This window comes from Octodon degus, unplaced genomic scaffold, assembly GCF_000260255.1.
Source record: "Octodon degus isolate 3935 unplaced genomic scaffold, OctDeg1.0 scaffold00017, whole genome shotgun sequence".
Classification (NCBI taxonomy): Eukaryota; Metazoa; Chordata; class Mammalia; order Rodentia; family Octodontidae; genus Octodon; species Octodon degus.
Window position 1 is genome coordinate 3,625,317 of NW_004524593.1, and position 12,036 is coordinate 3,637,352.

Consider the following 12,036-nt stretch of genomic DNA (forward strand, 5'->3'; position numbering starts at 1 on the left):
GCTTTTGGATCTGATAAAGTCAGTCAAATTCCCTCAGGATTTATCCTGAGACCCTGTACCTCAGATTGTAGATCCTTTGTCAGTGTCAGCCATGTGGATGAGTCACGGCCATTGCTTGGCCAATGTGCTCTCTGTGAAAGCCTGAATGTTTTCTCTCCTGGTGACTCTCCTTAGGCACACTCTACCTCATCGATCACTTTCTTCTTTGGTTCCATAATCTCCTTGATCAGAAAATTTGGGACACTACTGAGTTATGGGATGTTACAGTACAAGTTCTCATATGTCCTGAATCTTAATTGACCTTGGAATATTTTTTAAATTTTTGAGACAGGGTCTCACTATGTAGTTCACGTTGGTCTTGAACTTGCTTATTTAGCTCAGGCTGGCCTTGAACTCATGGCAATCCTCCTGCCTCAGTCCTCCCCGTGCCTTTAGGTTTCTTAATATTTTTTGTGGTACAGGGAATCAAACTCAGGACCTTGTACTTGCCAGGCAGGTGATTATGCTGCTGAGCTGTATCCTCAGCCCCTCCATTTCTTAACATTCTTTATCCTTTACATTCTCCAAATTATCTCAAGTCTTTCTAAGTGAGACACTATGGTTAACAACTGTACTCATAAAGAATCTAACCAAGTACGTGAAGTCTACACACATGAACAAATGACATGTATCCCTGTAATTCCTTTTGGCTGCTGTTTTAGTGGTAATGGGAATTGCATTTAGGGTCTCTTCTCCATCCCTTTTTATTTTTTGAGACAGACGCCCTATTCGGCTGGGCCTGCACTTGTGATTTTCCTGAGTCAGTCTCCCATGTAGCTGGAATTACATTGTCTACTTGGAGAAAAGCAGACATACTTGAAAGTGGTGAGTGGTAACCAGTAGCTGGGTATGGTCAAAAGCCAACACACAAGAGCTGGGCTGGAGCTGATAAGGCAGCTTGCAGCCTTTGGGCAAATGCATGCTGGAGATGAAAAGTGAATACTATTTTTTTCCTGAAAAAAACACCCCCAACAGAATTGTCCTTGGTACAGCAGTCTCCTTTTTTTTTGAGACAGATTTGCTGCGTATTCAGGGTGGCCCTGAACTTACTATGTTGCTTAGGCTGGCCTTGACTCCTGGCAATCCTCCTGCCTCAGCCTCCTGAGCACTGAGGTTACAGGTGTGTACCACCATGTCCAGCCAATACAGCATAGTTTAAAAGAGAATAAAGTGTTTGCTTCAGCAGCATATATAATTTTTAAAAAAGAATAAAATAGTCCCCTAAATAAGTTAATTCAAGAAAAATAGAAGGCTCTAGATCTTAAATGTAAACTTGCTTGATAGTATTTTATTATTTTCTTATAATTTTAGGGACATTGTTAGACTCTACATTAAAAAAAAATTATATAGAGGACTGTTTTTTCTCAAGTGCAAATGTGCCAGTGGTGAACATTCCACAACATACATTCTAGAAAAAAATGGAACTTTGCTTCACTTACTGCTCCTTCACGGACACAGATGGCTTTGACGGTTCCTTGGGGCTTACTGAGTGAGTCCTGGAGAAATTCACTCTTTGTGTTTCTGAACACATCACTGATATCTGTAATCTGGAAAATGGGTAACAAAAAGGGGTAACTACACAAGAAGTCATTTTTATCTCAAATCACTGTATCAACAAGATTACTTTTTATTGCTTTTGTATTTAGTACAGGGTTTACAGGGTCTCACTACCAAGATCTGATTCACAGTGATCCGCCTGTGTTCAGCCTCCCAAGCGCTGGGATTACAGGTGCGCACCACCACCCCCAGTGTCTATTATTTGCATTCTGAGACAAAGTTTTCCTACGTAGTTTGAGACTGGCCTGGAACTCACTATTATAGCCCAGGCTGGCCTAAACGCATGATGATCCTCCTGCCTCAGCCTCTCATGTGCTAGGATTAAGGTATGTCCCACCCATGCCCTGAGATAAGGTCTCATTATACAGTCCAGGATGTTCTTGAACTTGCTGTCATCGTCCTGTGTTAGCTTCCTGAGGGCTGGGATCACAAGTGTACACTGCCACGCCTGGCAACAAGATTCTCAAGAAGGGACTTACGTGGATATGGCGGTGCATGCCTACACTCCCAGGACTAAGGAGGGTGAGGCAGAGGATCACTGTGACTTCAAGACTAGCCTTGGCTACAAAGTGAGCTCTGGGCCAGCCTGAACTGCACAGTGAGACCCTATCTCAAAAAGACAGGGGAAAAAGGGGACTATATCTTGATAAGTTAAAATTTATAGGGGTCTCCACAGAGGGCTAATTTTAGGTTGAGAAGCTTTTTACATTCATTTCACATTCATTTTTCCTTTCTTTTTTTTAGTAGTGGGGATTGAACCCAGGATCTGCCACTAAACCACCTACCCAGGCCTTTTAAAATTTTGAGACAGGGATCTTGCTACGTTTCTCAGGCTGGACTTGGATCCTTCTACCTTAGCCTCCTGGTTACCTAAAATTACACACGTGTGATGCCATCTATGCCGGATTTATATTATTTACTATTTCCACTTCATTAAAGGAGCAACTGAGGAGAGAGGTAGGGAAGACAATGGGAGGACAGCTATAAGCAAAATATGTTAGCCCTTGTATGAAAATGCCACAATGAAACCAAGAGTTTTATAAAATTTACATATATATATATATATATATATATATATATAGAGAGAGAGAGAGAGAGAGAGAGAGAGAGAGACAGAGACAGAGACAGAGAAAGGGAAAGAGAGGCAGAGAAGACACAGCTGGGCAGTCAGAATCCAACCCAAGTTGTGTGATTTAAGAACAACTGTCTTAAGGGCACAGTGGCCCAGGCCTATACGTAATCCCAGCATATGGAAGGCCAAGGCCGGAGGACAAAAAGTTCCAGCCCAGCCTAGGCAATCTTGGTGACAGCCTGTCTCAAAACAGAAAATCAAAAAAAGACTGTGGATGCAGTTTAGCGTGAAGACCTTAAATTCAATCTCTCATACTCTCAAGAAAAAAATATTATTATTCCATGTTACAAAAGAGGAAAGAAAGAATAGTTAGGTTGGTATTCGTAACATTTTTGTTTTTCTTTTCCTGGTGCTTTGAAACAGTCTCACTATGTAGTTCAGAGCAGCCTTGAACCTGCAGTGATCCTCTTGCCTTAGCCTCCTGAGTGCTGGGATTACACGTGTGCCCCACACCCCCAGCTTACACTGGTATCTATAATACAGTACATGGTCATTACTTTGTGTATACTGTTTTTCTTTTTTTTTTTTTGGCGGACCCAGGGATTGAACTCAGGGCCTTGCGCTTGCCAGGGAAGTGCTTATTCCACTGAGCCATCTCCCCAGCCCTACTGTTTTTCTTTAATTGTAAGATCTGAACACTGACTGTTCATAGGTCATATAGGATTCTCTCTCTCTCTCTGAGATGGGGTCTCCTTCGAGACAGTTCTGAAGTTCTGGGTCTTTGACTCAGCCTCCTACATAGCTAGAACTACAAGTACATGCCACCAAACTGGCACAGAACTCAATTTCCTAATAATTTGTTCTTCTATTAGGGTCACTATTTTTTCTTCTTCTTTTTTCTTTGAAACAAACATACTACTCACTATGTAGTTCAGCCTGGTCTGAATTTACTCTGTAGCCCAGGCTGGCCTCGAATTCATGGCAATCCTGCCTCAGTCTTCCAAGCACTGGGATTACAGGAGTGCATAACCATGCCTTGATAATCTTTTTTAAACTTAAAAATTAAAATATGCTATCTTTTTTTTTTTTCCCCCAACAAAACCTTATGTTGAGAGCTGACTTTGAATCAATCACAGTGAGGGAGCTGCTCTGCCATATACAAAACCCCAACCCAGAAGCAGGTCGGCTCTGAGTGGTTCATAGCACTCAGAACTCTTAATCGCACCCAAGTACTATCTGGGCTTATAAAGACTGAAAACATTTTCCACACAATTAATAATAAGTACTACAATACAACTTTCTAGCAAGAGTCCTGATCTTAGAAATGGGCCTCAGAACACAACAGACACATAGTCTGTCTTGCAGGAGCTCGGTAACAACAAAGGTGACAAAGGTCTGCAGAACTGTAGGGGAACTGGGTCCTGGGAAAGTGAAAACAGCACCTTCATCCCGAAACGAGTGTCAGGTTTATCGGTTCCATAGGTGGCCAGCGCCTCAGCAAAAGGCATGGATGGGAAAGGAGTCACCACAGGATCTCTGTCTCCAGGCCAGGCATACTGGAGCAAACCCTCAGTTAAACTCTGGATTCCAGTCTGGTCTACAAAAGACATCTCTATGTCAATCTGAAACCGAAATAACAGGCGAAGCAAGCTTAAATAGTCACAATACAACTACTGCACTGATTTGAAGCTACCACCACAGCACTCTGCATACAAACAGTATGTGGAAAGGGTGCAAATACTGCACCGCTGTTTTATGTCTGGCACTGTACTAATGTCTTACGTGAATCAATACTTGTTTAATTCCCACAGCTATCCATGGTTTTAGGTTCAGAGAGACTCAGCAGCTTGCTCACTATCTGCAATTAGTAAGCAGTCACGCTGCATTTGACCCCTGGTCTATCCAATTCCCAAGTTGATTTTTTACTTCATCACACTGTTATCATATAGAAACCAAGTCGTAGTGGCTTTGTTAAGCCAGCAGATTAGGTGAACAGATTAAACATCAAAGTACAGAGTTTATGGCCTCTAAAATGTAACAGATTTGCTTTAATGACTTTATCTTATGATATAAAAACATAGCAGAGGGGCCAGGGAGATAGCTCAGTGGAATAAGTGCTTCCCTGGCAAGCACAAGGGCCTGAGTTCAATCCCTGGTTCCGCCAAGAATAAATAAATAAATAAATAAAAAATAAAAACATGGCAGAAATCTCTGGCATACATGACCATGCTCCTTATAAAAAAGACAGGTGAAACAGATCGTAAGTTGAATAAGTATCTGAATGCAAGTCAGCACAATTAAATTTCTGATATGTAAAATTAATCCATAGGAAAATACATGAAATTATAGCTCCAGTCTTGAAATTCTTGGCTGCAGTAAGCCTGAGTTTGTAAGAGACAAATATATGAATCCAAGTACCTGCGTAAACTCAGGCTGCCTATCAGGTCTTGAACCTTCATCTCGATAACACCGGGCAACCTGAAAGTATCTGCAATTGGAAGGCAGTATTAAGTCAGGCGTGATTCTAGGCACACGCATTTCCCCCAAAAGTTTATAGTAATGCAGGCAATCAAATAAATTTATTAATAATATCTGAAAAACATGAGAAATATTTTATCTTATTTTATTTTTGGTACAGAGTCTGGCTACACAGGCCAGACTCATAGTGATCCTCCTGTCTCAGCCTCCCCAGCGCTGGACTACAGGCACGTACCACTACTCTAGGATTTGGTGGCTGGCATGGTGTACCCAAGGTTCCAGGGCTGGCAGGGCATACAGTACTGGGGATCAAACCCAGGTCCTTGTGCTTGCCAGGCAAGCACTTAAGACTACCAACCTATCTTCCCAGCCTGTTTTTGTATTTTCTGAGACAGTCTCACTGTGTTCCAGGCTGGCCTTGAACTCAGAATGTGGCCCTGGGCCTTGAACTTTTGATCCTCCTGCATTAACCTCTTAGAATGTTACAATTATAGGTGTGTGCCACCATTCCTGGTTAGAATCTTTAAAGATTTAAAGGTTTAGGAGGCATTTTATTACACCAATCTCTCCCACAGAGTCAGTGCCCCACCCAGCAGGGCTCTGGGAGTTTTAAAGGGAGAGCAAGCTGGGAGGTACAAAGGCAGATCTCATGCATTGATTGGAGGCTTCTGTGAGATCACAGGTTGCTGAGGGAGTTTACCTATCTAAAGTTACATTGCAGGGCCATCAGTTAAACAAGTACGGTTACACAAAGGAAAAAACGTCCCGTTATACTTGAAGTTACACTGCAAAGCCATAGAATCTTAATTTTTAAACAATGCTTTAATCTAATCAGCTATACAACTGACTCATAAAATACTGCCATTCTATATATTAGTGTCAAAATATACTCTGGCTACTTGAGATGTTTGTACATTAGATGGTTGTGCAACCCAGTCTATACTTCTACAGATACTCTTTCCTTTCTTTCTTTCTTTTTGAGACAGGGTTTCACTGCAGGTCAGGCTGGCCTTGAACACACTTTATAGCCCAGGCTGGCCTCAAACTTGCAGCGATCCTCCCAGCTCAGCCTCCCTAGTGATGGAATTATAGGTGTATACCACCATGCCTGGCCAGATATTCTTTTTCTTCATGAAAACTAAAGTACTTAATTGCTTTATTAATATACTTGAGCTTTCCTGTGCTGTGTCATTCCAACTCTCATCTTTGCCTGCTGAAATACAGTTCTGTTCTTGAAGGTTTAGTTCAAAAGACTTTCTTTTCTTTTTTTTTTTTAAATGTATTTGGTACAGGGTCTCACTGTGCAGCTTGGACTTGTAGTGATTCTCATTTTCAGCCTCCCTAGAGGTGGGATTACAGGCGTGCACCACCACCCAGTCTCAGTGACCAGCTCAGCGTGCCCAGGGGCAGGGCTGGCTGGCACAGCATGTGATGCCAAGGATGGAACCCTGGTTCCTGCACTTGCCTAAGCAGGCACTTAGTCAACTGAGCTATCGCACTAACCCTTCTAAACTTCTCTTAAGAGATCTGACAATTTTATGAGTTCTTCTTTCTTTTTCTCTTTTCCTTTTTTGATAATTAATAGCATTAAAAAAAAAAAAAAAAAAGCAAAACTCACCTGTCTAAGCCGCCAATCATCAGAAGCTGTTTAAACTGTTGAGGACTCTGAGGGAGAGAATAAAACTTTCCGGGTTCCCTGGATGGTACTAGAAACTCTTTGGCACCCTTTTAAAGAGAGGGAGAAGAGAGATATTATTAAGAACAAAACTGAGCAGGTGGCATATGTCTGAAACCCCAGAACTCTGGTAAGCTGAGCCAGGAGGATGGCAAATTTGAATCCAGCCTGGGTAACTTGGTGACTTAGCAAGAATTCATCTCAAAATAAAAAGTAAAAAATAGGCTGGGGATGTAGCATAGTGCAAAGGTCCTGGGTTCAGTCTCTAGTATCCAAAAACAATAACAACAAAAAGGTATAATTGCCTGGTGGAAGTTGTTATGTCAGCTTATTGATGAAGCTAAGGAGTAAAGTTCTCAGAACGACAGAGATGACTTCTTGCGGACCTTTCAGTCTCCAAGAAGGCTTGCACAGCTGGGGATGGTGGTACTGCCTGTAATCCCAGCACTATGAGGGGCTGAGGCAGGCAGATCCCAAGTTCAAACCCAACAGAGCAATCTAGACTTAGTGAGACTGTCTCAAAATAAAAACGGTTAGGAATTCAGCTTAATGGGAAGGACCTGGGTTCAATCCCCAGTACCTTGGTGTGTGTGGATGTGTGTGCTTTAAATACTGTTTCTACATAGAGGTATTAAACATATGCTTGTTGAAATGAATTCCCTAGTCAGTCACTAGCTGAACACATATCATACATTTCTAAGTAATTCCTAATTGCTTTTCTAAATTAAGTTGTAGTTTTATAAGACTATAGATTGCATAGATTATATGTCAGTGTTTAGAAATGAAAGTCTCTTTTTCTCTTACTCATATAGTATCCATCTTCCTTTTAAGTATCTTAGTCAAATGCTTTTTCCGGGCTTTGTGGGGCAGTAAGAAAAAGGAAGACACAGAGCAGACCAGACACAAGAAACTATGGAAAGTGGAGAGCGCTCTTTCACACGACAAAGAGAATGAGACAGGCCACCACTGGGCAAGAGCCCCATGGGGTGGGGGGGCACGGTGAAATAGTGAAGGAGAGGAACTATTGCTCTGGAGAAGGGTTCTTTCTTGACACAAGTAAAGATGAGGCTCTTAATAGCAGCCCCAAAGCCAGCCCACCCCACCATGGGGGCCTCAGCTCCAGGGAACCTGGCTGCTGTGTCAATGTCCTTTGAAATGGCAAAGGCTCTGATGTGGAAGCAACAGCTAGTGACAAGCGCTGCTGAGGCTCCCACCTGTCACTGGCTGGCTCAGAAGGTAAGAGGTGCTCACAATTAAGGTGCCAGTGTGGGCGAAACTGCAGGAGGCAGATATTTTGGGGAGTTACAGGCTTATGGTGGGAGAGTTGCTCCCAGTACAGCAAAGACGGAGAAGGCCATCTCCATCTGTCTGTCTATATTTAAAATATATATACTTAAAATCTATTTATATTTGCACATAATTAGGGATGTCAGTTATTAATGAACAAGAATTTTTTCGGGCCAGGAGATAGCTCAGTAGAATAAGCGCTTCCCTGGCAAGGGCAAGGGCCTGAGTTCAACCCCCGGTTCCACAAAAAAAAAAAAAAAAAAAAAAAAAAAAAAAAGCATTGATAAGCCTCAAGGGGAAAAAACTCATGGAATAAAAGGGTTCTCACTCAAAGGTTTTTTTTGGCCGGCTCAGCCAGCCCTGAGGGCAGGGCTTGCATGGCATAGTGGTGCCAGGGATCAAATCGTGGTCCCCTGCACCTGCCTAAGGAGGCGCTTTAGACTGCTGAGCTATCTCGTTGGCCCTCACCCAAAATATTGACCCAATATTTTTTTGACCCATAATTTTCTCATTTCCTAGGAAAACCTAGTTTATTAACTATAACTGTGCTGAGGCAGTAAATAAAATTTAAAACATGGACCAAGCGAATATAAAAGCAAAGTTGTCCTTTTTATAACTAATAGGATATTATTAGCAGAATGATTTAAGTAATATACCTACCCCTGGGGTCCTCTTAAATAATGTTGGGGTTTCTACATCCACAAATCCTGAAAAACGAGAAATGTGAGAATTTAATACGCAGAATTTTGGAATCTGAAATATGATGTTGATAGTACAGTTTTTATTGGGAGTTTCAAATAAGCTACTAGGCCTACTGATGTTGGTTTCTACAAATTCAAGAAGAGAGGTAAAATTTTCCCCTAAATATCTATTCTGGTATAAGCCTGATACTTCCAACATGAAATAATTCCAAATAAGTTGATGGATTCTGGTGTACAGAGCTGTTCCAGTGTTTAAAATGTTCTGCTTATGAAGTAAAAATAACACAAGCAGAGAAGGAAAAAATGCAGGGCAGATCAAGGATTTAGTTTAATTCTCAGGCTATTTCTGAGTATCCAAGAAATGATAGCTAAGCCTAATAAAGAATTAAGGGCTGGGGGTGTGGTTCAGCAGTACAGCACCACTACATAAAATGAGGCAGTACTGACAGGAAACACTGCACTAAGCAATGGAACTGGTTCTCATCTTCCAAAGGATCTCCTTGTGACCCAAGAAGGAACTATTTATAAAGATATCTCGTAGGACAAACCACTGTAACTTCATGTTTCTTCAAAAACTACCCTACCACATGGAATGAATTTTAGGTTTCTGGCACCATCAGGTCCAATGATGTGAAGAAAAGGCTATAAAAAAACTGAGCAGAACAGCAATGCAAAAGCTCCAAAGACATTCGAGCTTCCCTTACCATGCAGATTGCAAAGATACTCCCGCATCCTCATGACCATCTGGGACCTGAGTCGCAGGTTGTGCTGCATCTGGGCGCTCCGCAGGTCCAAGTACCGATACTGTAAACGAAGAGCCTCTGTTTTCTACACAAATAAAAATACTGACATTGAAATATTTTTTGCATATTAGAAAGGTGTTATCTTTAGATACAGAATTTGAATTTCCAAAAACTGTAGCTTCCACCATCAAATAACAGCGCAGTTTTGATTTGTGTGTACCCTGCCACCTTAATTCCTGCAGCCTTGAAGGTTTTTTTGTTTTATGTTCTGTGCAGTACCGGGGACTGAATTAGGGACCCTGTGCTTGCCAGGCAGGTGCTTAAGCCACTGAGCGATATCCCTGGTCCCCTGAAGTCTGTTAGGGGTACAGATTTTACTGTTTCTATTTTTGTTTGAGACAAGGTCTCACTATGTAGTTCAGCTGGCCTTGACCTCACTATGTAGTCCAGGCTGGTCTCAATCTCATGCCAATTCTGTTGCTTCAGCCTCCTGAGTTCAAAAATTACAGGTGTGCATCACCATACCTGACTCACTTTTTTTTTTTAACCATTTCTTAGTAATATCACCCTTTACTGCTTAATATTTATTTATTTACTTTAACATTTCTTGTTTAAGCCCACAGTTGACTTGTGAAAAACAAAAAAGGTAAAGGTTTCAGGGATCTTGTAAAGAGATAGGGCAAAGTGAAAGCTGGGAGTTTATTACCCGAATGGGACACTGACTAGAAGTGTAAGGACTGAAGAGAGGGCACTGAGCCTCTCCAGCGCTGGGCATGCAGGGATACAGCGAGGCCTGCTTATTTTCAAGGCTGTAAATCCTGCATCTCTCTATGTGTGGATAGGCAGAGCATGTACAAGGCCCTAGGCTTGATCCCTGGCGGCACCACCACCACCACCACCACCACAACAAAAGTCCACAGTACATAAGTCTGTAATTTTTTTTTTTTTTTTAAGTCTGTAATTGCAACAAAGCTGAAAATCATTGGGGTGTCTGTACCTGTGCTGTCGAATTCCATTAAACCCCAAAACTTTGATAAAAACATCCTAAATTAGCTGGGCATGGTGGCACACTCCTGTAATCTCAGCATTTGGGGAGCTGAGGCAGGAGAATGGCCATGAGTTTGTGAGTTTGACCCCTGCCTTGGCTACATAATGAGTCCACGGCCAGCCTGAACTATACAGTAAGACCCTGTTTAAAAAACAAAACAAGGTTTTGCAGGACTCTTTGCAAGGGTATCTGGAAGTAAGCTGCACTGAGCCGGCAGCTGCAGTAACTACAGGTTCAACTACAACTCTGCGATGTTTCCCTTGGCAGGAAAGCACATTAGGTCGTTTTCCAGTTCAAAGCAGTCAACAAATGGTGGCAAGGCAGAGCCACCAGAAACGGACACCTGATTTCCACGACAAATATGGCAATGCTGTACTAGTCGGTGGAGCCACGTCCTGTATTGCTGCATGGACCTACACAGCAACACAGACTGGAATAGAATGGAGCCTTTCCCCTGTGGCAGAGTCACCCCCAAGGAATGGAGAGATCAGTAATCGCGCCAGCTGAAATGAGGCAGCTAAATTATTTCTAAATGAAATCATAATTGATGCCAAGTAAAAGTGCTGTGTAGCCATTAAAATACGGCCCACTGAAGAAACAAGGTACAATTGAAGCTTTCAAAAACAAAACACATTGTAAATTACAGTAATCATATTTACATGAATGGTGAGAAGTCAAGAGTTGCTCAAAGTACACATTTTATCATGGTTAGAAGTTTATAGTTAAAAAGTACAGGATTCCCCTATGCCATCTAGCCATTTTCAAGTGAGGTACAAACTGCCTTTTAAAGTGTTAAAATACAGGGGCTGGGGAGATGGCTCAGTAGAATAAGCATTTCCCTGGCAAGCGCAAAGGCCTGAGTTCAATCCCTGCCAAAGGGAAATCTGCCAAAAAAGGAAAAAAAAAAAAAAAAAAAAAAAAAAAGGTTAAAATACCAACAAAAAAATATAGCATCCTAAAGATACTTCTGTTTCAATCTACAGAAAAGAATAGTCCAGGGCAGTGGTGGAGAACCTCTAGCACATGCGATAGCAGGCTGTTACCATCATGGAAGGCTCTGGCCTAGTGTGCTTATAGGCCAAAACACATTAATAAACTATCACTATTTAAGAACATTCAAGCCAGGCATGGTGGCACAAGCCTGTAATCCCAGGATGGGAGGCTGAGGCAGGAGGATCGTTGTGATTGAGACCAGCCTGGGCTACAAAGTGAGCTCAAGGCCAGCCTGAACTGCACAGTAAGACCCTGTCTCAAAAAAAGAAAAAAGAAAAAAAGAAAGAAGAATTCATAAGCCAAGCATGGTAGTGTACACCTATAACCCTGTTATTTTGGGAGGCTGAGGCAGGAGGACTGCAAAAAGAAACTTAGCCTAGGCAACTTAGCAAGACCCTGTCTCAGAAAGCAGGGGGGACGGGCCGGGGAGATGGCTCAATAGA

General features: G+C 42.1%; 1 protein-coding gene across 3 annotated transcripts in view; it reads right to left on the reverse strand.

The window, feature by feature from the left end:
* The window catches only part of Dars2 (aspartyl-tRNA synthetase 2, mitochondrial), a 28,692-nt gene that overhangs the window by 11,227 nt on the left and 5,429 nt on the right, over positions 1-12,036 (reverse strand). For 2 of the 3 annotated variants that reach the window (XM_004626903.2, XM_023710372.1), the window contains exons 6-11: positions 9,514-9,637; positions 8,769-8,815; positions 6,765-6,871; positions 5,087-5,156; positions 4,111-4,290; positions 1,479-1,586 (exon numbers count right to left, since the gene is read on the reverse strand). In XM_004626903.2, the coding sequence (XP_004626960.1) occupies positions 1,479-1,586; positions 4,111-4,290; positions 5,087-5,156; positions 6,765-6,871; positions 8,769-8,815; positions 9,514-9,637 (636 nt within the window). The remainder of the gene's footprint in view (positions 1-1,478; positions 1,587-4,110; positions 4,291-5,086; positions 5,157-6,764; positions 6,872-8,768; positions 8,816-9,513; positions 9,638-12,036) is intronic. The other variant, XM_023710371.1, reaches the window with a different exon arrangement.